The sequence below is a fragment of the Pan troglodytes genome, chromosome 6 (assembly GCF_028858775.2).
Source record: "Pan troglodytes isolate AG18354 chromosome 6, NHGRI_mPanTro3-v2.0_pri, whole genome shotgun sequence".
NCBI classification, from domain to species: Eukaryota; Metazoa; Chordata; class Mammalia; order Primates; family Hominidae; genus Pan; species Pan troglodytes.
The window spans coordinates 166392070-166419285 of NC_072404.2; the positions used below are offsets into that span (position 1 = coordinate 166392070).

A 27216-nucleotide genomic window follows, 5' to 3' on the forward strand; every position below is an offset into this window, starting at 1 on the left:
TCTGAGGGCCACATTGAGAGCAAAGTGTCTTCAGAAGCCAACAGATGTGGCCCTAAGCCACGGCAGATGTGGAGACTGAGGGGGCGTCCCCTGACGTCACCGGGCCGGCCACCTGGACAGTGTGGCCAGCAAGAGGCACAGTCTGAGGTTGACTGTGGTCGTGCAGTGTCCCCAGGACAATCCTCACATAATTCACTTACTCCTGCGGTATTTTATTGTAGGAACCTCTAGTGCCTCAACAGACGAAGACATGGAGACAGAGGCCGTCAATGAGATACTGGAAGACATTCCAGAGCATGAGGAAGACTATCTTGACTCAACTCTGGAAGACGAAGAAATTATTATTGCAGAGTACCTATCCTATGTAGAAAACAGGAAGTCAGCAACAAAGAAAAACTAAATAATGAACAGAAATAGCGCTAATTTTCTGCTTATAAATGCTATCATTATGAAAAGGCTAATGCAGCTCTTTCTGTTCTTACCTTTTATCTGAATTGCAAGTCCTCTTTGGGTGTAGGAGGGGGTGGGCAGGGGACAAGTCCAGGAGGGGTCCCAGGGCCTTCATGCGTGGTCTCGGGGAAGAAGCTTCCTCTGGCCTGGCGCAGGCCGTTCCATCTGCCTCCCAGGTCTGCGTCCCTAACCCCTTCCCCAGCTTGGTGTTTTACCCCGAAACAGGAAGGAACAGGGGTCCTGTGGAACAGGGGTCCTGGGGAAGGTGTCCAGGGCAGGGTCCTGGGAAGGGTGTCCCGACCACTTCCTCTCCAGCTGTGGCTCCATCTGCCCAGCTTGCCTACCTCCTGCACCCACTGCCCATGACCTTCCTGCTTCCCACGCTGCCATCTCTGCCAGGGTGCCCCATGGGTTCCTGTGCCACCCTTTCCCCGCCCCTCAAATCGTCCTTTAAGTAAGTCTTCCTTCCAAGTGCTGTGGGGCATAACGATGAGGCACTGGCCTTGGGGGCCACACCAGGTCGCAGCAAATGCCTTCAGCCTGGGACGCCAGTGTTTTATGCTCTTAGTTCAGTAAAATACGCCCCCAAAATTCAAGATTGAGTGTCAGGCTTTATATATATTCAGCATTCCTCATTACAGAAATCTTTTATTGAATGGGAAAGGTTTAAATGCTAACCAAAGCAATTTATTTTTAATTAATATTTTTAGACTGTGCTGTCATACTGAACTCACTGCTAGCTAAGAGACCTATCAGAGATTTAGATATATTTTCTCCAGGTTTTTTGTGGGGTTTTTTTTTGTTGTTGTTGTTCCAGCCATGTGACAGAGGCTCTTTCTAAAAGTATGTAGTTCGCTGTGTGTCGGCTCCAGCAGTAACCGTCCTCACTGCGCCACGCACTCCTCTGTAGATGTGTGCCCAGTGGGAGTTCCTTCCAGCCCCAGGACCGCAGCAGCAGCCAGGTGCCGAGTGGATTGAGTGCCAGGTGCATCCAAGACTTTCCCTCCCTTCCAGAAGGCACTGGCTGAAGACAGGATGGATCATGCGGAGCCGGCTGAAATGCTCCAACTTTTTCAAAGTGTGGGTGGTCCAGTTTGGACTGATGGGAATCTTCTTGTCATTCTTTTTAAACGGATGATACCGATGGAAATAAAAGGTGGGAAATATATTCAAAAATTGTCACCCTAATTTTGCATTAATTTACTCAGCCTCCCCAGCTGTAGGTGTTGAAAGTGTCTGGGTGACTAGCTCTTCATTTTGATTGCAGGATGTCTGTTTCCACTGAGTTTTGTGAGGAGATGGAAGGATGATCTCAGAAGCAGAGGGCATCTGCTATGAAAGATGCCGCATGCCAAGCGGGGCTGGGGTGCATCCTGGGCAGGGGACTGAAATGCACCTGTCAGGGTTTGCCTCAGAAGTGCCTGGTGAGCTGAGGTGACGCGGAGTCTCAGCCTCATTTGACACAATGCCACACTTGGATTTGGGGCCTGAATTTAAGCTTTTGGCTAACAAGTCGCTGTCCTGAGCTTGGTTTAGGCGTGTCTTCTAGCTTCCCAGCTGTTTTTAGCCATCATAGAAGCAATGCCACACCAGCAGGCCCCAAAACTCTTCCGTGTCTTGTGAAGAGAGAGCCGCAGAGGAAGCCGGCTGTGGAGGCAGTTCTGGGCATGCGCTATGTCCAGAATGGGCTGCCCTCCAGGCATGGAGACTTGGGCCGGGCCTGCTCCACCGGACAGGCGGTAGAGGAGGGGGCAGGATGGTGCTGAGGTTGGAGGAGAGGCTGTTGCAGAGGAGGGGGCCTGGGAGGGTTCTCCTTGGGGAGTCAGAGGAAAAAGCGCATTCCAGATGTGGGACAAACAAGATAGTATTTGGGGCAGGACAGTCTGAGTGTGACATGTTCATGGGCTGCCAGAAGGTGTGGGTTGTGGGGAGAGAAGAATGGGGGCGGATGGTATGATTGCTGATCACAGCGGGGAGGTTGGATGCCATTACAGGAGCAGGAGTGGGCATGGGTGTGTAGCAGGCAGGTGAGGGCAGCCCATGCCAGCACAATGGTGTGCACAACTGGTCAGGTGTCCTTGATGCTGATCACGGCCTTACCCTGTCCTTGTGTTCCTGCCCATATGTCCTATGGGTAGCTCCTGTCCTTCCTCCCTTAGCCAACTCAGTCAATTTATCAAAAGCAGACACCTTGTTTCTTCATTCATAGCAAGGCGACAGTGGTGTGGCTGGAAGAGAACCAGGCCTGGGTTCAGGGGATCAGACTCTCTCACTCACCGTGTCTCTCAGGCTCTCAGAAACCGAGAGAAAATGGACATCTGGCCATCTTTATGTCTTCAACATCTCGCAAAGCTCTCTGTGCGATGGAAGTAGAAATTACCCCAATGTGTGTTGCTATAAAAATGCAAAGTGAGTGCAGCGCCCGTGTTTTGGGTCCATGCCCCACTGGGTTTCTCTGGATGGCTTGATGCATGCTCCATTCTCTGCTGTGGGGAGATAAGGTGGGGAGATAAGGTGGGGACTGGAGCTGACGTGTCAGTGAGGGGCTGCTCAGGCCAGAGCGCAGCATCACCAAGCAGCAGTGTCTTCGGCAAGCAGGAGTCAGTGTGAACGTCTGTGCAGGCTCAGGGCCGGCCGGCAGCACTGCCCGCAGGCAGCACTCAAGGCGGTTCTCTGGCCTGCGCCACCGGAACCGTCCCTTCAGCACGATGGAAAGCTCCTCTCTGGCAGGTACGCCCCTTGTGGCAGCCACAGGCCCCAATGGCTCCGGGACGCAGCAAGACCTGGCCACCCCCCAGGTCTGTGTGTGCTTAAGTCTCACCCAGAGAACAGTGCATGGTGCCGTTTCTGCGGGTTCTCCTGCACCGATCTGCTTGCCTCCCAACAGGCCCATTTTCCTGGGGTGGGGGTCGGGGGCACTTTGGTTCCCAGGGTTTGGAGGTTTGGCCTAGAGGAGTTACAGCGCCTGCGTCCTTTCCTTCCTACTGCCCACAGTGCAATCCCTACCTGTTCATCCGCGCCCGAGGGCGGACCCGCCCATCACCTAGCAGGTGATCCCTGGCGCCCCGGCCGTCTCTGATGAAGTATCTTCTGCATTAAGACTATGAAGCGCATGCTGCTCTACCTGAAAGGGCTGCTCCACTTGAAGGGGCTGCTCCACTTGAAGGGGCTGCTCCTGCAGCAGATGCTTCTCTCTGCAGCGAGATGATGAGCTCTCCACGGCAGACACTGTCACCTGCAGCTTCTCTCCTGGCACCCGGGCCAACCGGGGCACATGGATGCAGAAAGTGGCACCATCAAGGGACTGAAGAGCACCCCGCTCAGGTGCTGTGAGGGGTGCTGAGGGGTCTCCTGCAGGGCCCCTCGGCAGACTGAGCCCCACTGGCCCCTCGAGCCCCTGGGCACAGGGCTCCCCTTGGGTGCCCGGTGGCTCTGGCGTGTGTGTTGCGCCTTCCAGCACCAGGCGCTGCCCTGGCTCCTGCGCACGAGCCTGGGGTGGGGCTGCTGCCCGCCCCCGTCCCTCCTTCCACTCCAGGCCCTGAACGGACTTCCTAGATTCATGCCAGAAAATGACATGCCAGAAAATGACCCTGCTCCCAAGCAGGGTCCCCGCTGTCACCTGCACAGGCTAAAGAGCTCCTCCCTTGCTCCCTGGCCTCTTCCCCATCCACTTCCTGCACCAGTGACACTGGCGGCAGCCCCGCAGTGCACCCACAAGTCACCCCCAAGGCTGCCCAGGCCGGTTGTGAGAGGCAGAGGGCAGGAGGCCCGCCGCCCTGGGTTCCTGGAATCCCAAGCTCCAAAAAGAAGCTGAGACTCAGTTTGCAAAACAAAAAGAGGACACAGGAGCACTTTCAACTTTCAGGCTGTATATTTCAGTTCCCCCCAAGGCCCTCGAGACGGACGATTTGCCAAAATAACCAGGTTCAGTGGCTTCTGTAAAAAGTCACTTCCTCTCAGCAGGAAAGGCCCAGTTTCGTGGGGCTGGGGGAGCTGGGGCAGTCCGCCTGCAGCCCCTGAGGTGGGAGGATCCCCAGGACTAGGCCTTTCGCCAGGTCAGGGATGGGGAGGGAGGACAGGAGCCACCCTAAAAGGGAAAAGGGGGCGGTCCCCAGGGCGAAGCACTCCCGCTCCCAGCGCCTCCTGGCCACCAAAGAAAAACCAGACGCCTGCGCCGGGCTCTCCTCCCGCCCGGGCTTCCTCGCTCCTCGCCCCTCGCCGGCCATCGGGCGCCACCACCGCGGGTAGCAGGGCGGGGCGCTCTGGGAGCCGCTGGGTGTCTGGGCTGGCGTCTGCAGGGGCCCCGCGGGATCAGGCCGGCTGCAGGGGCGCGGCGGCACAGCCCACCTTGTTGCTGAAGAGCCGCGAGAGGCTGCGCGTGGGCGGAGGGGGTCGCGGGGCACCTCGGAGCCCGCGCACGTCCCAGAGGCGCAGGGCGCCGTCGTGCGAGGCGGTGTAGAGCACCTGGCCGTGCACCTGCGGGCGCAGGGGCGGGCGTCACCGGTGACGCGGTAGGCGGGGAGGACGCCGCTGCCGGCGTGGATGGATCGGGGCGGGGCACCTTCCCTCCCACGGGCGGCGGCCCAGAGAAGGGCAGAGGGACCTACCTGGATGCAGTTGATGATGAATGTGTGGCCCCGGAACACCCTCCGCAGCTCTCCAGACTGCGCGTCGAAGGCCCGGGCGCAAGCGTCCCCGCTGCCCGTGAACACTGCGGACACACAGCGCGCGCTGGGCCTCCCTCCCTGCTCGGCCCCCCGCAAGCAGGGATGGGGCGGCGAGAGCGTGACCTGGGGCGTCTCCGAGACTCCGCCCCACGGGGGTATCCTGAGGCTCATATGGGAAGTGGACAGTGCCCCTCCAGAGAAACGGGTCCCCACGGTTATTCTGCTCCACCCTGCAGATGCCTGCGCGCCAGCTGGCCCTGCCCCTGCCCTGCTGAACACCGCCCGGGCCCAGTCCCCACTCCGCGGTTTGGTGAAGTTGGTTTCCGTGCCTGGTTGGGAAGCCCCTGCCTGGGGATAATCGTCAGGTCCTCGAGTCGCTTCCCCCCTACCTTCCGCTGCCTCGGCAGCCTTATCCTCCCGTCCTCACTAATGGATCGGCACTCAAATCAAAGACCAGCCCTCTAGGGTTCATGATCACGCACCCCCGGGACCCCTAGCGGGGGCGAGCCTCCGACCTCAGTCTGTCTCCTCCCCCAGGTGGCTGCCTCTCCCTGGGGTTTCTCCTAAGAATTCAGTCCAATCGTTTTCCAACTGCAACCTGCATTTGCATCCGTCACTTGGAGGTCTTAGCCACGGATCGCGGGGCCGCATCCCAGAATCTGATTTAGCAGGCGGGGCCTGAGAATCTGCATTTCTAACCAGTTTTAAGTGACGCTGCTGCTAGTCAGGAGGCCACACTGAGGATGTGGACTAGAAGAACTCACTTGGCCTAGTCTGGGCTCTCCGAAGCCGACCCTGATGCTAGGACTTGATGCAGACAGTTCACCTGGCAGGCGTCCCAGGAAACGCTCACAGGGAAATGGGAGATGGAAAGGGAAGGAGGAAGTCCTGTGGGGTCCCTCAATGAGCAGGTAACTACGGTGGGCAGCTATGGTGCAAGCCTGCCAGGGACCTTGGGGAAAAGGGGTAGGACCACCTGAGGGTAAGGGTGCTGGGCTACCTATCTATCTGAGGGTGCTCTGTGGGTACTTGTTCCCCAGCCTTTTTTTTATTTTATTTTTGAGACAGGGAGACAGGGTCTCACTCTGTTGCCGAGGCTGGAGTGCAGTGGTACCATCATAGCTCACTGTTAACCTTGAACTCCTGGGCTCAAACGATCCTCCCGCTTCAGCCTCCTGAGTAGCTGGGACCACAGGCATGCACCACTACACCCAGCTAATTTAAAAAAAAAACGGTGGGGTGCGGGGGGAGCTGGGCACAGTGGCTCACGTCTGTAATCTCAGCACTTTGGGAAGCTGAAGCTGGCAGAGCAGATCATGAGATCAGGGGTTTGAGACCAGCCTGGCCAACATGGTGAAACCCTGTCTCTACTAAAAATACAAAAATTAGCTGGGTGTGGTGGCACACACCTGTAGTCCCAGTTACTCAGGAGGCTGAGGCAGGAGAATCGCTTGAATCTGGGAAGTGGAAGTTGCAGTGAGCCTAGACTGTGCCATTGCACTCCAGCCTGGGCCACAGAGCAAGACTCCGTCTCAAAAAAAAAAAAAATGTTTGTAGAGACAGGGTCTTGCTATGTTGCTCAGGCTGGTCTTGAACTACTGAGCTCAAGAGATCCTCCCGCCTTGGCTTCCCAAAGTGCTGGGATTACAGGCATGAGCCACGGTGCCCAGCCTGTTCCAGCCTTTTTGTTAAAACTACAGAGTGAATGGCCCCAGAGGGGAAGTTTCATTTCTGGGTCTCTTTTCAGCCCCTTTCTGCCTTCCCCCCACAAACTCAGACAAATGGACATGGCCTGGAAAACCCAGTGTGGCTGCTGAGCTCCCCGTGGGTGGGAAGAGGATCAAAAACAAAGTCTGATCATCCCATAGCCTTGCTGGCCAAGACCAAGAACCGAGTGGGCTCCATGCCCCGGCTGCACGGGGAGGTGTTCTAGGCGGCCGCCGGCCAGAGCCTTTGAGAGTGGAACCTTCCTCGTGTTCAATTAGAGGACCCAGACTTGGGAACAGAGCCGTAACCACACTTCCAGCCTTGGACACAGGAACAAACGAAAAATAATTTTTCTGTGTCAGACACCTGAATCCTGAGGGCATATCAGGATCTATTTTCAGATATCTACATTCTGTCTTCATCCAACACCTTTGCTGTGAAGTCAACTTGAATATTCCACTGTGACTCTTCCCCCACCCCGTCTCCTCCCTCCCAGAGGCACAGCCAAATGGCCCGAGAGTGTGACAATTTGAGACCTGTAGGACAGACAGCTTGTTGCCTGCCCAACAAGCCATTCTGCCCTTCTTTCTTTCCAAAATAACCCTGATTCCATCTGGGCAGCAAATTCCTCAGATAAAAGACTTTATGATTCTCTATCTCTTGCAGACAGAATGGTCACAGAGAGGTATGCAGAAGCCCTTGGATGAAGCTTCCAGGAAAGATCTTAAAGGACCAACTCAGCTAGAAGACGCGTCCTTTGGCCCTTCATCCTCTCTCTCTGCCTGCCTAAAACATGACACGATGGCTGGCACTGTAGCAGCTATCTTGAATCATGAGGCTTCTTTAAAGATAGAAGGTCTGTGCTAAGGATGACGAAGAAGAGTGACAGAAGAAAGCTGGGTGCCTGATGACTTTGTGGAGCCACCCATTCCAGCCGAGACCACCAGCCTCTGAAATTCTTCTACCTGAGAGAAAATAAACCACCACCTCATTGGAACCACAGCTACCTGGATTTTCTCTTCTCTGCAGACAAATCCTAAGGCCAAGTGAGGCCAAAGCCATGTGGCCCTCGAGGCTGGCAGGATTAAGGGGCAGTCACTGTCTCACTTGGAGAATTAGGATGCACCCTTTGGGACATGCTTTTGACCCTAGACCCTCCCAGCAGTCCAGTCTCCCAGGCCGTCCTGGAGAAAGGTTGGGAGGAGCCACCAAACCCTTATTTGCACCTTCTTTGCAAAACAGCTGGAAGCACGGGTGTGTGGAGAAGGAACGAGCACTGCCATTGGACGCTGATGATTGGCAGCCAAGGCTCAATGAGGGAAAATCCCGTAGGAAGTAAAGAAGCAGAGAGGAGAAGCCAGGCTGGGGTGGCACAGGTCGTGCAGGGCCGAGTCACTTACAGGTGCCCGCGTGGTACTTGAGGGCGCTCACGTTGCGTCTGTGGGCCGTGAACGTGCGCACACACTCCCCCGTGTCTGCCAGCCAGCACTTGACGGTCCTGTCCGCACTGCCAGAGTACACGAGTCGGTTCACCAGCTGCGAGGAGGAGCAGGGAAGGTCGGCAGCTGGGGCAGCTCTGAAGCCCCCCAGACCTCTCCCTCTATAAGGGGGGAAGGGGCATGTGCAGGTCTCAGTGGTGAAACCATGGGTGAGCCTTGAATGGCCCTGCCACCGGCCCCACCAGACTGCCCGCTTCAGCACCCAAAAGCAGGCGGCTGCTCCTGCCCCATGGGGCAGCCAGTGCTCCAACAGGGCTGGCCGCCCAGCCCCACACTGCCCTGGGCCAGTCCCTGGCTCTCTGCCCCTCAGCTGCTTCCCCTGAGGATTAGGATGTGGACAGCCCCTTCCTCGAGGGTGTGTGTGGGGTACAGGCACTTAACTGCTCGCTCCTGCTGGCTGAGGAGAGGGCTTCCAGAGAAGGGCTTTCACACGGGGCTTTTGCTTCAGACAGGACAGAGAAAGCCCTGAGCGAGGGTGTGAGGCAGACTTCTGCCAAGACTGGAGCTGACAGCCGGGGACTGTCACGGGGTCACTGCTCCCCCTGCTCATGGGGCTCACAGCAAGAAGAGGGCCCGGGAGACAGTCTCGCCCAGCCATGTGATGCTGCTGTCTCGCAGGAGGTACGGAAAGGGCCCAGGAGACAAGGGAAGAGGCCCTCGCCAAGATGGACGGGAGTAGCAGCCCCAGGGAAGTGCGGAGACTATTAAAATAATTCTGTAAATTCCCCTAGACTAAACACCACCCAGCCAAGAGCACTCCCAGCCAGCACCTCTGGTCAGCAGTCACGGACGAGAAGGCCAGGGCGGGCAGGCGGGCTCCACAGCTGCAGTGACCTGGCATGATGGCACAGGAGACAGGCGCAGGCTTCATGCCCCAGAGAGGCCTCCTGCCACTACTGCTAGGGCCCAGGAACCAGGAGTCAGAAGCGGGTCAGGCACACAGGGCATTTCTCCTGTGGTCGGCAGGCAGTGGGCCCACCGGCAGGCAGTCAGTTCACGCTGGCCACTGGCATCCCGAACACGTCCCTCCTAACCTTCCCCTCACGACCACGCTCTGGGCCACTTTCCGCTGCCGGTTCCCCATATTATCTCCCTGTTCAAATCCCAGAGGACAGGGCTTCCACGACCCGGGCCACAGCCCAGGTCAAAGGAGTTAACTGGCCTTGGGCCAATCACTGTGCCCAGAGAAGGCAGTGGAACCACGAGGAGCACAGTGTGGCCTCTGGGAGGCAGAGGCTGCGGGTGCTTCCTGTGGACAGTCACCTGCCCTCTCTCAGGCCCTGCCCTGAAGTCCTGCTGGGGTTACAGTGGGCCCCAGCCCAGGCAGCCTCCCTAACTGGATGGTCCCCTCCCCAAGGACAGGGATACATGTGACTGCCCACCTGCCCGTGTCAGCTTTGGCAGGGTTCCAAAACATTCCTGCACTCAGACCTCAGCCATCTGCACCACCCAGGAGCACAGTTCCTGCCAGTAATGTGGGCACCAGCAGGAAGGACAAATGGACCTTCCTGAGCCTGCCGGGCACACAGTCAGCTGCTTACAGTCTTCAACAGCCCCTCTGCTTCCTGAGAAAGACCACCCCTCCTGCCTCGTGCCCGGAGGCCCTGCAGGGCCCAGCTTCCCTGGCCCTATCTCCTGGTTTCCACTCCACACACCTGTGTCCACACTGCTGCCCCAGGACCTCTGGGCACGTGCCTTCCTCCCAGGTTTCCTACAAGTCCTCCCTGCCCAGAAAGCCCTTGTACTGTGATCCTCCCTTTTCCTTCATCGGCAAGTGGAAGCCCAGGATCCTTCTTCGCACCACCCCCAGCGCACCGTGTCTGCGTCCTAGAGGCTGGGCTGACCACCACCAGCGCAGCGTTTCCTGGCCATCTCCCCATCACATGGTCAGCTCCAGAGCCAGCCAGGCTCCCTGTGCTTGCGTCCCAGACAGTCACAGAGCCTCTCAGGCTCTAATAAGAGGAGTGGGCAAGGGTGGAATGTTTGAGACTGAGACCTCCAAGGACTGGCCAGCTTTGCAGCCCCACACCTCTGTGCCGCTCAGCCCCTGCACCAAGGAGGCTTCCTGGGTGACCAGGGCAGGAGGCTTGCTGGGTGACCAGGGCAGGAGAGGACAAAGGGAAGCCCCTCCTGTTCCCTGGCAGCCGGCCCTCACCACACAGGGCCTGTGAGCACTGTGCTTAGCCCTCCCAGTAGCACCCTGCCGAACATGAGCCAGAGCCACACAGGCCGAGGGGGCGCTCCCAGCCCCAGGGTCCTCAGCCTGTGGAGGCCTTGCTGTTCCCTCTAGCTGGTTTCCTGACAGGACAGGGAGAGCGGGGTGGCCCAGGGAGGCCTGAGCCAAGGGGGAAGGCAGGATGATCCTGAGGGCTCCTCGCAGCCACGGCGGCTCTGAGGAGTCTCCCAGCGATGAGATCCAACCAAGCAGAAGCAGGAGAGGCACCGGCCCGGGGCTCCGCCGCTGAGGGCACAGATGCGGGCCTCCACCTCCCCGGGCTCCAAGGGAGCCCAGCAGGGGTGGGAGGAGGCTGCAGAGGGCCTGGCAGGCTCCAGAACAGCAGACCCTCCAAGGTACTCCTCCCAAGCAAGAGTGTCGGGGGACGCACCACCTGCCTGGTGACAGCTGTGGTGCTCACAGGCACGGGGCTTACAGATGCACAGTCTTGGGTTCAAATCCTGCCTCCACCCCTCAGCAGATGTGAGATGTGGCCAAGTTACTCATCTTCTCCAAGCTTCCACTGTCTCATGTGCAATGTGAGAAACAAGGACCTCCTGCTAAGAACGAGGCCACAAGGGCTGATGCACTGCTGTGCGCCGCACACAGCCCAGGGTCTGAACATGGTAACCCCCGCCCATCCCTAAAATGCAGGTGCAATCTCTGCCCGCCGGCTCCTCAGGGTTGGGTGAGACTCATGAACTGGTACGACAGGGCTTTTGCAGCCAGAGACTGCCCCACGACATCCTTGCTGTGGTCCCCACCACCTCTGGCTCCCAGATCCTGTAGGTCTTTCTTTTCTCTGGCTGGATTTGAAATGCTTCGTTTCTTTAAAATCACAATGTTGCTATCTGATTTCAAAACTGGGTGCATAGGTGTCTGTTTTAGTTATTTTTTACAATTTACATTTGAAATGTTTTATAACTAAAATGTTTAAAACATCTCTGTAAAACCATGAAGGGACAGGGCAGAGACTCTATCTCTCCTCCTTCACAAGGACCCCAGGTCAAGCCCAGAACCTGGGCAACCCCTCAAAGAGCAGGGGAGAGGGTTGCCCTGCAGCGCAGGAGCCACCACAGACAGGGTGCCCCCTGGCTTTTTGACCTTGGGTTTGTCGCTTAGAAGCAGGTCCTCACACCATCTCTGGCCCGACCCTCTCCAAAGGAGGCCAGTGTGCTCCTGGCTCTGTCCCCACCTGGCTTCTGGGACCCCTGAGATCGGTGGCTCAGCCCTGCAAGCAGTCCTGTAAAAGGTGAGGGAGGCAGAGGCCCCTCTGGGCACGGTGGTTTCTCAGGACCTCACCTCTGCTTTTGGCCAACTTGGAGCAGGCTGCAGGCTTCAGGGAAGCAGGGAGGATGCTTTGTGGCCACCTGGTCCCCAGGCTGATGGTCGGAGGTGGGGTATATGAAGCTATGGTCTGAGTGTCGGAACCCCCCAAATTCATGCTGGAACTTAACCCCCACTGTGATAGCATTAGGAAGTAAAGTGGTTATGAGGGCCCGCCTCATAAATGAGATGAGTTCCCTTTTATAAAAGGGCTTAAGGGAGCTTGTTTGTCCCTTCATCCAAGACGAAGGATGTGGCAAGAGCAGCAGCCACCAGACACAGAACGTGCTGGCGCCTTGACCTTGGATTTCCCAGCCTCTGGAACAGTGAGAAATACATTTCTATTATTTATAAATTACCCAGTCAAAGGTATTCTGCACCTTTTTTTCTTTTCTTTCCTTTTTTTTTTTTTTTTTTTTTGTTTGAGATGAGGTTTCTCCATGTTGCCTAGGCTGGTCTGGGAACCCTGGCCTCAAGTGATCCGTCCACCTCAGCCTCCCAAAGTGCTGGGATAACAGGCATGAGCCGCCGTGCCCAGCCCTCCAGTCTAAGGTATTTTGTTACAGGAGCAGCAATGGACCAGGACTCTGCGAAACTGCACGGTCTCCTCTTTTCCTCCCCAGCCTCTGGAAAGGCTGCCCACGGGCTTATCTCCATAAATCAAAGAAGCCTGACCTGTGTGATGTGAGTGGTGCAGACACCACAGCTCAAACGCACCATCGCCGGGCGGCTCACTCAGGGTCCCAGCAGACGCCCCACACTTGGCCCACCAGGAAACCTCAGCCACTCTCTCCCTTGGCTCTTGACTGGCAAGCACACACGCTTCTTCGGCAAAACGATTTCAGAGGCGACACAATGGGGCTCGCAAAGCCACTGTGGGGGCCCAGGACTCTTAAGGGCACCTGGGAAGGAGTCTGCCCGCTCCGCCCTGCGCGGGGCAGGGGCCGTGTGAAGTCCTTTTGAAGAGCTTGCTTCCTGGTCTCAGGTGCACCCACCAGGCCTGTACGCACAGGAGAAGGACGCCTGGAAGTGAGCATGAGGCCCTCTCTCATTTCGAGGAAGGGGAAGGAGATGAGGTGTCATAGACCACGGGTCAGTGACCCCGACTGCATGCCGAGAGCAGAGAAAAGCAACAAGCAGGTCTCTGCTTCAATCTCAGATAGCAATGGTGCCGCCTGCCTCACAGGGTTTCTGGGTTGGGGTGGAGAAGCCACACAGTCCTGTGTGTGGGTGCCACGTTCCTGAGAGCAGTTTGTGGATGGGGGTGCCGGTGAGCCACCCTGGCTGAATGCACAATCTCCAGCCCAGCAGAGCACTGAGGCAGAGTGAGGGCCCCAGGCAGGCCATGAGGCAGGGGCCCCAAAAGGATCCAAATGCAAGAGAGCGTGGGGTGTAATGGCCAGCCCTGGTGCCACGAACCAAGGGACAGTCAGAGCTCGGGGAGACAGAGCACTCACAGGGCCAGGGCTGCGGAGCAGGGGAGGAGCTGGAGGGGAGGAGATGAAAAGTCCCTGGTTCAGCCCTCAACGACAGAGCTCTCCCCGTGAAAACAGACCAAGCCCAGAGCTCACTGCACACCCCCCACATCAGGACCCCATCTGGCCACCCCAGGGGCAGCCATCGTGTGTCCCCACTTGGCAGATTGTGAAAAAGGAGTCCCCCCCCACCCACGGTCAGGAAGCCTCCGGAAGTTGCACAGCGTCCTGAGGCTGCGGGCAGAGGGGATGGTACGGCGCCCACCTCCCGTCCCTTTCCCTCTACACTCGCCTTAAGAATCATTTCACTTTGGCAGTTCCTCAAAAAGCTGAACAGAGAATTACCAAGTCATCTGCAGTCCCACTGGCAGGCACATACCCGAGAACTGAAGGCAGGATGCACCCAGATCCCGTCCACCCATTCACAACAGCTGAAAGGTGAAAGCAACCCGTGTGTCTATCAACAGGTGACGGATAAGCGCAATGTGGTATCCACACACCAGGGAATATTTATCAGTCACGGAAAAAGGAGGGAATCTCACCACACACCACAACACAGACGAACCCTGAAGATCTTACGCTCATGAAATAAGCCAGACAGGAAAGGACAGATCCTGCACGACTCCACTCATGTGAGGACCCAGAGTCATCAAATTCAGAGACACAAAGCAGAAGGGCAGGTGCCCGGGGCATGGAAGAGCAGTGGGGAGTCAGTGTTTAATAGGGACAGAGTTCTGATTTGGGCTGATGGAAAAGTCTGGAAATCATGGTATGATGCTTGCACAACACTGAACGTGCTTCACGCCCTGAGTAAATGCTGAAAATGGTTTAAAGGAAGGCCTCAGCTGATCCTGTGGGTTCCCCTCCTGTGCTTCCTGGACCCGAGAGGGCCAATCAGGCCCTTCTAGAAAGGCAGATCGTGAGCGGCACTTCCAGCCCATCTGATGAAGGCTGTGGCCCTCGGTCAGAGAAGCCACAGAAGGCAGGAGGGAGAACTGACGTAGCCACCTGCGGGGGCGGGGCCCAGCGAGGGCTAGGGGACACCAGACCCAGAAGTCCTGCTTCCCGGATCTGCTTATGAGGCTCCTGCCCTGGCTCCCTGCCCCTGAATCTCTGTCAGGAAGCCCCCTCTGCGTTTAGGACAGTGTGAGAAATGTCCCATTGCCCTAATCAAACCTGGCTTGTAAGGCAGCAGCCTTCTAACCCCTGCAAAACTCCAATTTCCTGAGTGGTGTCGGGTGAAAGAAATCATATACAAGGGAAGGGAAAGGCAAGATGGTCCCTTCTGTGGGTCGCATGGCCCCCCACACGCAGCTGGGTGAGCTGGGAGCCCGGGCGAGACTGAGGGGCCGGCTGGATTCTGCTTCTCTGCGCACCGGGTCTGGGGCCCGACAGTCCTTTTCAAGAGGCAGATCTGGATGGGTGGGAAAAGGTGCCTTCCCCACCCTGTGAAGGGAAGAAAGAGGGAATCTTAAACGTGGGCAATGTTACAACACACTCAGATGCACCAAAATGTCACCCAACAGACTTCCCAAGGGATTAGAAGGTGCTGAACGATTAGGGAGATGGCGGGAACAAAGTAAAAGAAACTCCCGTCTACCGAGAATCTAGGAGTCCAAGTACAGGGGCGCGCCTCCTCCCCGGCCCCGCCCCTCCCACGCACCGTGAGGCTGACACCTCATCCCACCCGTCCTGGGCGATGGGGGCCTTTTTTCTACCTCAGCCACCAGGCCTTCCTAGTGAAGCAGGGTGTCACTTAGTAGTTACCTTAGTGACTACCTGAGCAGAGCCCCAAACCATCAGACGTTTGGCTGCCTTCAGTGCCAGCTGCTCTTTCTGCAAAAGCGTGTGCTGCCTTCCTTCTGCCAGCCCCCTCAGACGCTCAGGGCAGGGCAAGGTGCTGCCCAGCTGAGACGCAACAGCCAGGCCCGCGCCAGCCATGTGCTCCCCAAGAGTGGACCTCCCGGACCCCAGCTCTGATCGGGGCCCCCAGCCTATGCTGCAGCCTGATGCTCCCCTGCGCCCAGGCCTGGGTCATGTCCCTTCTCTCTTGCCCACATGCCCCCATCCAGCCGGCCAGCGAGGCCCTCTCCCCATGTGCCCCCTGCACCCCCAGCCTCTCAGACACTTTGACCCCACCCACCCACCACTGACTCCTCATCAGGGAACAGGAACCTCCCTCCCTGAAGGAGGCTTATGCTGGAAGTTAGGGTTTGTGTTTACAGGGGGTAAAACGGACCCCGCCCCAGAGTCCCCACTGTGAGAGCATCCCCATGTGGAGAGCATGTAACCCCTGAAGCCCCCTACCCGGGGAGTGGGCCTTGCCCATGCCTCCTGCAGCTTCTGAGCCCCTGCGGAGCGCCGCCCATTCACTCCCTCATCTCACGAGCCTGGCTCCCAGGTCGGGAGGCCGAGTCTAATAGAGGAGGCAAACTCCACCCCTGCCACTACCAGAACCTGAGGCTCCAGGGACCTCCCAGGCCTGTCACAGGCTGTGCGCCCTGCACACTGCGGGGCCGCTACCTAGGTGCCTGCTAGCTCCTTCCTTGCCCTCTCTCTTGCCTTCCTTCTGTCTTTACGAGACCTAGTGGTCCTGAGAGGTTCACCTCCACCTCCCAGAACCTTCTGACCAGTGCATTCCTAGGGGGTCTCAGCCCTCATGGCAGCCCTGCCCGTCTCCAGAGCCCCCCATTCTTCAGTCTTGGCTCCCTGCACCCCACCTCCCTGCTAGGACTGAGCCCCACTGGCCACCTGGGCCAGGCTGTCCCTGGCTGTTCCCATGGGCACCTTCTGTCCCCAGTCCTCTTCCCATTCAAATTGCTTTGTGGGGCTGGCTAAGTTTCAAAGGGAAAGAAAACAAAGGCACAGTCCATAGCCAGAGCCTCTGGCCCCCGGGTGCTCTCTCTTCATACCCATCAACATGTGTGTCTGCGTGGTATGTTTGTGGGCATGCATGTACGTGCGTGGCTTGTCTGTGTTCACACGTGTGTTCACACGTGTGTGCATGTGTGCCTGTGGGGTGTGCGTTCACACACGCGTATCATGCATGTGCATGTGGAGTGTGTGCGCCTATGCCTGTGTGTGCACACAGGTGTGTGGGGTGGGAGCTGTCCCTCCGCACTCTCTCCTTTAGCCTTCCTGACTCTCTGCCAGGACACCCTACGCTCCCACTCTCCAGGAAGAACAGCACTGAGACCCTACAGAATACCCCAGGGAGCGAACCCGGGGAATCCTGCCACCCCTGGAGTGAGGACAGCTGTCACCTGGGAGGGCAGTGCTGCTTTTCTCCCCTCTCCGTCCAGCACCAGCCTCCACCTGGCCAGTGGCCTTTCTATGCCTGCGCTGGTTCCTCTTTCACTGGTGACATGAGGGCGAGTCACCAGCTCCATCTGGGACAGGCCTCCCAGCGAACTCCTGGCCCCTTCCCTTCCCAACCCCCTGCCCTGGCAAGCTCAGAGCACAGACATGAGCCCAGTGGGGGGGGTCTCAGCCTCACTCCATACTGCCCACCACGGAACTGCCTGGCAGGAAAGAGGCCTCGGATGCCCCCAGCTCTTTACGAGTCTCGGGCCACTAGTGCTGACTCTCATGGGAACCCTGGGAGACTAGAAGAGCTGTTATCACCACCAACATCTGACAAGTAACGACACGGAGGGAGGGCCGGGGAGCGTGAAGAGTGGCAGAGTGTGCCTCCCCAAAACACGCCCCTTCAGCGTAAGGATGATGTCGAGTTAAAGGCACGCAAAAAACAGGTGCGAGCAGCGCACCCTGACCTTCCCTTCTTTCCTGAAAGCAGGAGATCAAGAAACAGAAACATTCTTATCACCAGAGGTGGAGCTGAGGCCAAGGGAAACCTGTGCGGACAGACCCTGTGAGATGGGCCCGGACTGCTGTGCCCCTTCCCCATGACGAGCTGCTCTCCCAAGCCCCTCATCTCGCTGCATTTGCTGATTTACTTCTTTGTCCACCCGTCCCAATGTCCACAGGTGGGACCTGAGTTAGAGACGTGGGGTTTACATGCCCCATCCAGCATCTCAGGGACCTGGGTGACCCTCCCTCCACGCGAATGTGAGCCCTTCCCTGCTCCCCTGGTCTTGGAGCCCCGGGGCCGCCTCTACCCCCACAACCCCAAATGGGGCCCCTGGCCTGGCTCTCCTATGGGGTTGAGCACAGCGAAGCCTGGTCAGGGCTGCCCTGACTCCAGCCCCGTCGCCCGGAGCCTGCCCCTCCCATCTTCTGCGGCTTCGCTGAGCATCAGGTGCTGGTAGCAATGCACCCCAACCGCTTGCCGCAGGGGTCGGACCTGCCCTGGAGCAGGTCCAGGGCAGGTCCTGAGCCAGCAGGTCCTGGAGACTGAGCCAGGAACATCTAGACCCCAGCATGGGGGATCACACCCAACAGGTCCTCCGGCCAGGCACACTGTTAGGTCCTTCACAGCAACAGCAGCAGGGATGGTCGCGGTCGCGGCGGCTAAGGGCTGCCTGGCAGCACTGTTCACGCGTCTTCCATTGATTCACCAAATCCCTACCACAAGCCCACGGACGGGGCAACTTCACACCATAATCCCTAATCTAAAACCTTGGGACAATGCGTTTGAGGATTTTTTGGCCTACAGACACACTCCTGCATCTGCAGGAAAGGCGTGAGGACCCCCAGGCACTGGGATGTTCGAAGCACACACAGTCACACGTCTCTTCAGGCCAGACTCTGCCACCAGGAGTTTTCGTGCCAAGCTTAAGAAAAAACTTCTCAATTTTTGGAACTTTTTGGATTTAGGAATTAAGAAGGGGCGTAATCCTCCCTGTACATGTGAGGAAACTGAGGCCCACAGAGGCTGGGTGGCTTGTCCAGGGGAGGCAATGGAGACGGGGCAGCAACCCCACGTCCCACACGGCCACACCATTACAGCGCTATGTGCTTCCTCTATCCTGGTTGTCGGCTTATAGCATGATGGGCCACTTCCCAGTCCCCAGCCCATGAGGACGGAGCCCAGGAGGCTGCCGGCATTCACCCTGACAGCGCAAAGACAAACCAGGAAAACAGTCAACACCCGCTTCAGGCGCCCTGCAGGCAGGCTCCGCCCCAGCTCTGGCCCAGCATGCAGATTCAGAAGCTGAGTGTTATGGGCTGCATCATGCCCACCCCAGATTCACGTGTCGCAGCCCTACCCCACCCCTGTACCTATGAATGTGCCCTTTTTGAAAGAGGGTCTTTAAAAGAGGCAGTTGAGTTAAAATGAGTTCATAGGGGGGCCCTAATCCAGTATGACTGGTGTCCTTCTAAGAAGAGATTAGGACACGGACACACACACACACACACACACACACACACACACACACACGTGAGGACAGGGAGAAGGCAGCATCTGCAGGTTAAGGAGAGGCCTCACGGAAACCAGTACTGCGGACCCCTTATCTTGGATTCCCAGCCCCAGGACCGCGAGGCCTCCGTGGCGCTTGCCAGGCCCCCATCTGCAGCGCTTTGTTATGCAGCCGAATCACAGATACCCAGGGCAGGGCGGCAGTGCAGGGGGTGACCTGGGCTCCCCTGGCTGCTGGGTGGGGACCAGGACAGTCTCACCTCCAGACAGATGACGGAGCCCTGGTGCTCCCGGAACACTCGCAGCTGCTCCCCACTCAGGATGTCCCAGGCACGGATGGTGGCGTCGGTGCTGCCTGTGAAGGCCGTGTGGCTGGGCGTGTCTAGCACTAGGCACAGCACTGCACCCGTGTGGCCCCGCAGCGTCTGGTGGCAGCAGCCGCTGGCCACCTGCCACACCTTGGCCGTGCCATCTGTGCTGCCGGTCACCAGGAGCCCCCCGGCCGCGGCCTCCTCCGCGCAGGGAGTGCTGGGGAGGTCCCACGGGGCAGAGTAGGCTAGGGTCAGCACGCAGTTGCGGTGGCCCCGGAACTCCCGGGACATCTGCCCCTTGTCCACACTCCAGACCCGAGCTGTCCGGTCATAGGAGCTGCTGAAGAGCTGGTTGTTGGCAACCAGGATCCTGGGGGCAAGAGGGAAGGGGTCAGGGATCAGAAGGCACGGGTTCCAGAATCCACACAGCCTCCCCACATGCCATGCTCGGCACTGCAGCTAAAATAACCTCTCCCTGTGTCTGCCCAGCTTGCCACACTCATCTTCCAAGGTCCAGCTCAAATCGCCCCCACCTCCAGGAAGCCACCCTGACTCCCCTCATGCCCACCCTTCCTTGCCTGCCCCTGGGCATGTACCTGTAGCAGGGACCAAGCTTAGATGCTCCGCTGGGATCCCTCCAGCATCCCCACAGCAGCTCTGCAGGAGCAGCGGGAAGGGGGTGGGGGAGAAGGTAGGGGAGCACGGCCCTCCCAGCTTGCCCGGAGTTGAAAAGCTTCTGGGGATTTAGGGTTTTCAGCCTAAGACTGAGAAAGTCCAGGGCAGAGTGGGACACGCTGGTCACCCTGGGAACAGGGCTGGCTCAAGTGGCTGGGCCAGGGCACTTCAGATGAGGGCCCTGAGAAGCTGGAGAGCACTGGGAACTCCCATAGTGCACCCAGGGGTGCTTGTGGGAGGCACAGCCAGGGGTCACGCTACAGCCGGTGGGGGCCTCTGCTGCCAGCTCTCACAGCAATCCCCATGCAGACTGAGGTCACAGCCTCAACAGGGTCCTAGCCACATGGCTGGGAACTGGGGGTTGGGTAGCCAAGAGAGTCCATCCATTCAGTGCAACTGACCAACATGGGAGACCGAGGCCCCCACACTGTATTCACGACTCTTATTTTCATTTTGATAAAAGCCAAGAACTCCCCAGAAAAACACACATTTGTCTTTAGTGCAGAGCTTTGCACAGAACCTCAGAAGGTCTGAGCACACACCCTTGGTAAGAAGCCCTGCACCCCAGGAGAGGAGACCGCCAAGGGGTGCGGCCGTGGCTGCACTGTAACAAGGTGCATCCCTGCCGGGGTGGGACCCTCCTGAATCAGGACCACGGCCGGCCCTGCTGCTCCTCCCGTCCTCCTGCGAAGGGCTTGCTGGCCAGCCTGGCATGGACAGGAGACCCACTCGGGACAAGCCTGCTGCCTCCCGCCTCCACAGGATCCCAACAGCATTCCTCACTTCCCGCAAGCAGCTCAACAACACAGACTCCACTCAAATGCCAACTATCCCTTTCCAACTGGCTTCTTCCCTGAGACCCAGATAGGATGATTGTCACAAAACATGTATTTATTTATTTATTTATTTTGAGACGGAGTCTCACTCTGTCGCCCAGGCTGGAGCGCAGTGGCACGATCTTGGCTCACTGCAACCTCTGCCTCCCAGGTTCAAGCGATTCTCCTGCCTCAGCCTCCCGAGTAGCTGGGATTACGTGTATTTTTAAAGGAAATGATGCCTTGATGCTGCTGCCACAAAGTGCAGGAGGAAGAGGGTGTAGCAGGAGGAAGAGGGTGTAGCAGGAGGAAGAGGGTGTAGCAGGAGGAAGAGGGTGTAGCGGGAGGAAGAGGGTGTAGCAGGAGGAAGAGGGTGTAGCAGGAGGAAGGGCATAGCGGGAGGAAGGGCATAGTGGGAGGAAGAGGGTGTAGCGGGAGGAAGGGCATAGCAGGAGGAAGAGGGTGTAGCGGGAGGAAGAGGGTGTAGTGGGAGTAAGAGGGTGTAGCAGGAGGAAGAGGGTGTAGCAGGAGGAAGAGGGTGTAGCAGGAGGAAGAGGGTGTAGCGGGAGGAAGAGGGTGTAGCGGGAGGAAGAGGGTGTAGCAGGAGGAAGGGCATAGCGGGAGGAAGGGCATAGTGGGAGGAAGAGGGTGTAGCGGGAGGAAGAGGGTGTAGCAGGAGGAAGAGGGTGTAGCGGGAGGAAGAGGGTGTAGCAGGAGGAAGGGCATAGCGGGAGGAAGAGAGTGTAGTGGGAGGAAGAGGGTGTAGCGGGAGGAAGAGGGTGTAGCAGGAGGAAGAGGGTGTAGCAGGAGGAAGAGGGTGTAGCGGGAGGAAGGGCATAGAGGGAGGAAGAGAGTGTAGTGGGAGGAAGAGGGTGTAGCGGGAGGAAGAGGGTGTAGCAGGAGGAAGAGGGTGTAGCAGGAGGAAGGGCATAGCGGGAGGAAGGGCATAGTGGGAGGAAGAGGGTGTAGCGGGAGGAAGGGCATAGAGGGAGGAAGAGAGTGTAGTGGGAGGAAGAGGGTGTAGCGGGAGGAAGAGGGTGTAGCAGGAGGAAGAGGGTGTAGCGGGAGGAAGAGGGTGTAGCAGGAGGAAGGGCATAGCGGGAGGAAGAGGGTGTAGCAGGAGGAAGAGGGTGTAGCAGGAGGAAGGGCATAGCGGGAGGAAGGGCATAGTGGGAGGAAGAGGGTGTAGCGGGAGGAAGGGCATAGCAGGAGGAAGAGGGTGTAGCGGGAGGAAGAGGGTGTAGCGGGAGGAAGAGGGTGTAGCAGGAGGAAGAGGGTGTAGCGGGAGGAAGAGGGTGTAGCGGGAGGAAGAGGGTGTAGCAGGAGGAAGGGCATAGCGGGAGGAAGGGCATAGTGGGAGGAAGAGGGTGTAGCGGGAGGAAGAGGGTGTAGCGGGAGGAAGAGGGTGTAGCGGGAGGAAGAGGGTGTAGCGGGAGGAAGGGCATAGTGGGAGGAAGAGAGTGTAGTGGGAGGAAGAGGGTGTAGCGGGAGGAAGAGGGTGTAGCAGGAGGAAGAGGGTGTAGCAGGAGGAAGAGGGTGTAGCAGGAGGAAGGGCGTGTAGCGGGAGGAAGGGCATAGTGGGAGGAAGAGGGTGTAGTGGGAGGAAGAGGGTGTAGCGGGAGGAAGAGGGTGTAGCGGGAGGAAGAGGGTGTAGCGGGAGGAAGAGGGTGTAGCGGGAGGAAGAGGGTGTAGCGGGAGGAAGAGGGTGTAGCGGGAGGAAGAGGGTGTAGCAGGAGGAAGGGCATAGCGGGAGGAAGGGCATAGTGGGAGGAAGAGAGTGTAGTGGGAGGAAGAGGGTGTAGCGGGAGGAAGAGGGTGTAGCAGGAGGAAGAGGGTGTAGCGGGAGGAAGAGGGTGTAGCGGGAGGAAGAGGGTGTAGCAGGAGGAAGGGCATAGCGGGAGGAAGAGGGTGTAGCAGGAGGAAGAGGGTGTAGCGGGAGGAAGGGCATAGTGGGAGGAAGAGAGTGTAGTGGGAGGAAGAGGGTGTAGTGGGAGGAAGAGGGTGTAGCGGGAGGAAGAGGGTGTAGCAGGAGGAAGAGGGTGTAGCGGGAGGAAGAGGGTGTAGTGGGAGGAAGAGGGTGTAGCAGGAGGAAGAGGGTGTAGCAGGAGGAAGGGCATAGCGGGAGGAAGGGCATAGTGGGAGGAAGAGGGTGTAGCGGGAGGAAGGGCATAGCAGGAGGAAGAGGGTGTAGCGGGAGGAAGAGGGTGTAGTGGGAGGAAGAGGGTGTAGCGGGAGGAAGAGGGTGTAGCGGGAGGAAGGGCATAGCAGGAGGAAGAGGGTGTAGCGGGAGGAAGAGGGTGTAGTGGGAGGAAGAGGGTGTAGCGGGAGGAAGAGGGTGTAGCGGGAGGAAGAGGGTGTAGCGGGAGGAAGAGGGTGTAGCGGGAGGAAGAGGGTGTAGTGGGAGGAAGAGGGTGTAGCGGGAGGAAGAGGGTGTAGCGGGAGGAAGGGTGTAGCAGGAGGAAGGGCATAGTTGGAGGAAGAGGGTGTAGCGGGAGGAAGAGGGTGTAGCAGGAGGAAGAGGGTGTAGCAGGAGGAAGAGGGTGTAGCGGGAGGAAGGGCATAGAGGGAGGAAGAGAGTGTAGTGGGAGGAAGAGGGTGTAGCGGGAGGAAGAGGGTGTAGCAGGAGGAAGAGGGTGTAGCAGGAGGAAGGGCATAGCGGGAGGAAGGGCATAGTGGGAGGAAGAGGGTGTAGCGGGAGGAAGGGCATAGCAGGAGGAAGAGGGTGTAGCGGGAGGAAGAGGGTGTAGCAGGAGGAAGAGGGTGTAGCAGGAGGAAGGGCATAGCGGGAGGAAGGGCATAGCGGGAGGAAGAGGGTGTAGCGGGAGGAAGAGGGTGTAGCGGGAGGAAGAGGGTGTAGCGGGAGGAAGAGGGTGTAGCGGGAGGAAGAGGGTGTAGCGGGAGGAAGAGGGTGTAGCGGGAGGAAGGGCATAGCGGGAGGAAGGGCATAGTGGGAGGAAGAGGGTGTAGCGGGAGGAAGGGCATAGCAGGAGGAAGAGGGTGTAGCGGGAGGAAGAGGGTGTAGCAGGAGGAAGAGGGTGTAGCAGGAGGAAGAGGGTGTAGCGGGAGGAAGGGCATAGAGGGAGGAAGAGAGTGTAGTGGGAGGAAGAGGGTGTAGCGGGAGGAAGAGGGTGTAGCAGGAGGAAGAGGGTGTAGCAGGAGGAAGGGCATAGCGGGAGGAAGGGCATAGTGGGAGGAAGAGGGTGTAGCGGGAGGAAGGGCATAGCAGGAGGAAGAGGGTGTAGCGGGAGGAAGAGGGTGTAGCAGGAGGAAGAGGGTGTAGCAGGAGGAAGGGCATAGCGGGAGGAAGGGCGTGTAGTGGGAGGAAGAGGGTGTAGCGGGAGGAAGGGCATAGCAGGAGGAAGAGGGTGTAGCGGGAGGAAGAGGGTGTAGCGGGAGGAAGAGGGTGTAGCGGGAGGAAGAGGGTGTAGCGGGAGGAAGAGGGTGTAGCGGGAGGAAGAGGGTGTAGCGGGAGGAAGAGGGTGTAGCGGGAGGAAGAGGGTGTAGCGGGAGGAAGAGGGTGTAGCGGGAGGAAGAGGGTGTAGCGGGAGGAAGGGCATAGAGGGAGGAAGAGAGTGTAGTGGGAGGAAGAGGGTGTAGCGGGAGGAAGAGGGTGTAGCGGGAGGAAGAGGGTGTAGCGGGAGGAAGAGGGTGTAGCGGGAGGAAGAGGGTGTAGCGGGAGGAAGAGGGTGTAGCGGGAGGAAGAGGGTGTAGCGGGAGGAAGAGGGTGTAGCGGGAGGAAGAGGGTGTAGCGGGAGGAAGAGGGTGTAGCGGGAGGAAGAGGGTGTAGCGGGAGGAAGAGGGTGTAGCGGGAGGAAGAGGGTGTAGCGGGAGGAAGGGCATAGAGGGAGGAAGAGGGTGTAGCGGGAGGAAGAGGGTGTAGCGGGAGGAAGAGGGTGTAGCGGGAGGAAGAGGGTGTAGCAGGAGGAAGAGGGTGTAGCGGGAGGAAGAGGGTGTAGCGGGAGGAAGAGGGTGTAGCAGGAGGAAGGGCATAGCGGGAGGAAGGGCATAGCAGGAGGAAGAGGGTGTAGCGGGAGGAAGAGGGTGTAGCGGGAGGAAGAGGGTGTAGCGGGAGGAAGAGGGTGTAGCGGGAGGAAGAGGGTGTAGCAGGAGGAAGAGGGTGTAGCGGGAGGAAGGGCATAGAGGGAGGAAGAGAGTGTAGTGGGAGGAAGAGGGTGTAGCAGGAGGAAGAGGGTGTAGCAGGAGGAAGGGCATAGCGGGAGGAAGAGGGTGTAGCAGGAGGAAGGGCATAGCGGGAGGAAGGGCATAGTGGGAGGAAGAGGGTGTAGCGGGAGGAAGGGCATAGCAGGAGGAAGAGGGTGTAGCGGGAGGAAGAGGGTGTAGCAGGAGGAAGAGGGTGTAGCAGGAGGAAGGGCATAGCGGGAGGAAGGGCATAGCAGGAGGAAGAGGGTGTAGCGGGAGGAAGAGGGTGTAGCGGGAGGAAGAGGGTGTAGCGGGAGGAAGAGGGTGTAGCAGGAGGAAGAGGGTGTAGCAGGAGGAAGGGCATAGTGGGAGGAAGAGGGTGTAGCGGGAGGAAGAGGGTGTAGCGGGAGGAAGAGGGTGTAGCGGGAGGAAGAGGGTGTAGCGGGAGGAAGAGGGTGTAGCGGGAGGAAGAGGGTGTAGCAGGAGGAAGAGGGTGTAGCAGGAGGAAGGGCATAGCGGGAGGAAGAGGGTGTAGCAGGAGGAAGGGCATAGCGGGAGGAAGAGAGTGTAGTGGGAGGAAGAGGGTGTAGCGGGAGGAAGAGGGTGTAGCAGGAGGAAGAGGGTGTAGCGGGAGGAAGAGGGTGTAGCGGGAGGAAGAGGGTGTAGCGGGAGGAAGAGGGTGTAGCGGGAGGAAGAGGGTGTAGCAGGAGGAAGAGGGTGTAGCGGGAGGAAGGGCATAGAGGGAGGAAGAGAGTGTAGTGGGAGGAAGAGGGTGTAGCAGGAGGAAGAGGGTGTAGCAGGAGGAAGGGCATAGCGGGAGGAAGGGCATAGTGGGAGGAAGAGGGTGTAGCGGGAGGAAGGGCATAGCAGGAGGAAGAGGGTGTAGCGGGAGGAAGAGGGTGTAGCAGGAGGAAGAGGGTGTAGCAGGAGGAAGGGCATAGCGGGAGGAAGGGCATAGCAGGAGGAAGAGGGTGTAGCGGGAGGAAGAGGGTGTAGCGGGAGGAAGAGGGTGTAGCGGGAGGAAGAGGGTGTAGCGGGAGGAAGAGGGTGTAGCGGGAGGAAGAGGGTGTAGCGGGAGGAAGAGGGTGTAGCGGGAGGAAGAGGGTGTAGCAGGAGGAAGGGCATAGCGGGAGGAAGGGCATAGCAGGAGGAAGAGGGTGTAGCGGGAGGAAGAGGGTGTAGCGGGAGGAAGAGGGTGTAGCGGGAGGAAGAGGGTGTAGCGGGAGGAAGAGGGTGTAGCGGGAGGAAGAGGGTGTAGCGGGAGGAAGAGGGTGTAGCGGGAGGAAGGGCATAGCGGGAGGAAGGGCATAGTGGGAGGAAGAGGGTGTAGCGGGAGGAAGAGGGTGTAGCAGGAGGAAGGGCATAGCAGGAGGAAGGGCATAGCAGGAGGAAGAGGGTGTAGCGGGAGGAAGAGGGTGTAGCGGGAGGAAGAGGGTGTAGCGGGAGGAAGAGGGTGTAGCGGGAGGAAGAGGGTGTAGCAGGAGGAAGGGCATAGTGGGAGGAAGAGGGTGTAGCGGGAGGAAGGGCATAGCAGGAGGAAGAGGGTGTAGCGGGAGGAAGAGGGTGTAGCAGGAGGAAGAGGGTGTAGCAGGAGGAAGGGCATAGCGGGAGGAAGGGCATAGCAGGAGGAAGAGGGTGTAGCGGGAGGAAGAGGGTGTAGCGGGAGGAAGAGGGTGTAGCGGGAGGAAGAGGGTGTAGCGGGAGGAAGAGGGTGTAGCGGGAGGAAGAGGGTGTAGCGGGAGGAAGAGGGTGTAGCGGGAGGAAGAGGGTGTAGCGGGAGGAAGGGCATAGCGGGAGGAAGAGGGTGTAGCGGGAGGAAGGGCATAGCGGGAGGAAGAGGGTGTAGCGGGAGGCCTTGGGGTATGGAGGGGGTGGCTGAGTCCTGCCTGGTGTGAGAAGGCAGGGATGCCAGGCCACTGAACGATCGGTGACCCCAAAGCTCACAGGCCTGACCTGGCTCTGAAAACACGGGAGGAAGTGACTTCCTGATTTATGAGGACAGTTACTTAATCATGCAAATATCTACACAGAGCTATGGGTTTGGAGCTGTGACCGATCCAAAATAGTGTGTGTGTTTGTATATGTTGTGAGCACATGTGCACATGTGTGCATATGTGTATATGTGCATGTGTGTTGTGTGCACAATGTGTGCCTGCATGTACTTTGTGTGTATATGTGTATGTTTTGTTGCTTGCGTAAGTTGTGTCTATGTGTGTGCATGTGTGTGTTGTGTGTGCATATGTGTGTGTAAGTTGTGTGTATGGGTGCATATGTATGTTGTGTGTATGTGTGTAAGTTGCATGTGCATGTGTAAGTTGTGTATGTGTATATGTATGTTGTGTATGTGTGCACATGTGTATAAGTTGTGTGTATGGGTGTATATGTATGTTGTGCGTGTGTGCACATGTGTAAGTTGTGTATGAGTGTATATGTATGTGTGTGCACATATGTGTAAGGTGTGTATGTGTATATGTGTGCACACGTGTGTATGTGTAAGTTTGTGTATGAGTGTGTATGTATGTTGTGTATGCACGTGTATATGTGTAAGTTGTGTGTATGGTGTATATGTATGTTGTGTGTGTGCGCACCTGTGTATGTGTAAGTTGTGTGTGCACA

The 27216-nt window shown here is 58.2% G+C and overlaps 2 protein-coding genes across 28 annotated transcripts in view; one reads left to right on the top strand and one right to left on the bottom strand.

Annotated features, from left to right (window-relative positions):
* Positions 1-1626, top strand: part of NUB1 (negative regulator of ubiquitin like proteins 1) — a 36811-nt gene extending 35185 nt beyond the window's left edge. For all 18 annotated transcript variants that reach the window (XM_003318922.6, XM_054655348.2, XM_009454607.5 and 15 more), the window contains one exon: positions 222-1626. In XM_003318922.6, the coding sequence (XP_003318970.3) occupies positions 222-400 (179 nt within the window). In that variant the 3' untranslated portion in view covers positions 401-1626. The remainder of the gene's footprint in view (positions 1-221) is intronic.
* WDR86 (WD repeat domain 86) overlaps positions 1240-27216 on the bottom strand; it is a 38019-nt gene continuing 12042 nt past the window's right edge. For 2 of the 10 annotated variants that reach the window (XM_009454605.5, XM_001138736.7), the window contains exons 3-6: positions 18920-19340; positions 8225-8360; positions 5058-5161; positions 4303-4926 (exon numbers count right to left, since the gene is read on the bottom strand). In XM_009454605.5, the coding sequence (XP_009452880.1) occupies positions 4762-4926; positions 5058-5161; positions 8225-8360; positions 18920-19261 (747 nt within the window). In that variant the 5' untranslated portion in view covers positions 19262-19340 and the 3' untranslated portion in view covers positions 4303-4761. Of the gene's footprint in view, positions 4927-5057; positions 7790-8224; positions 8425-18919; positions 19341-27216 lie in introns of those variants that run through there. The other 8 variants (XM_009454595.5, XM_009454600.5, XM_009454594.5 and 5 more) reach the window with 8 other exon arrangements.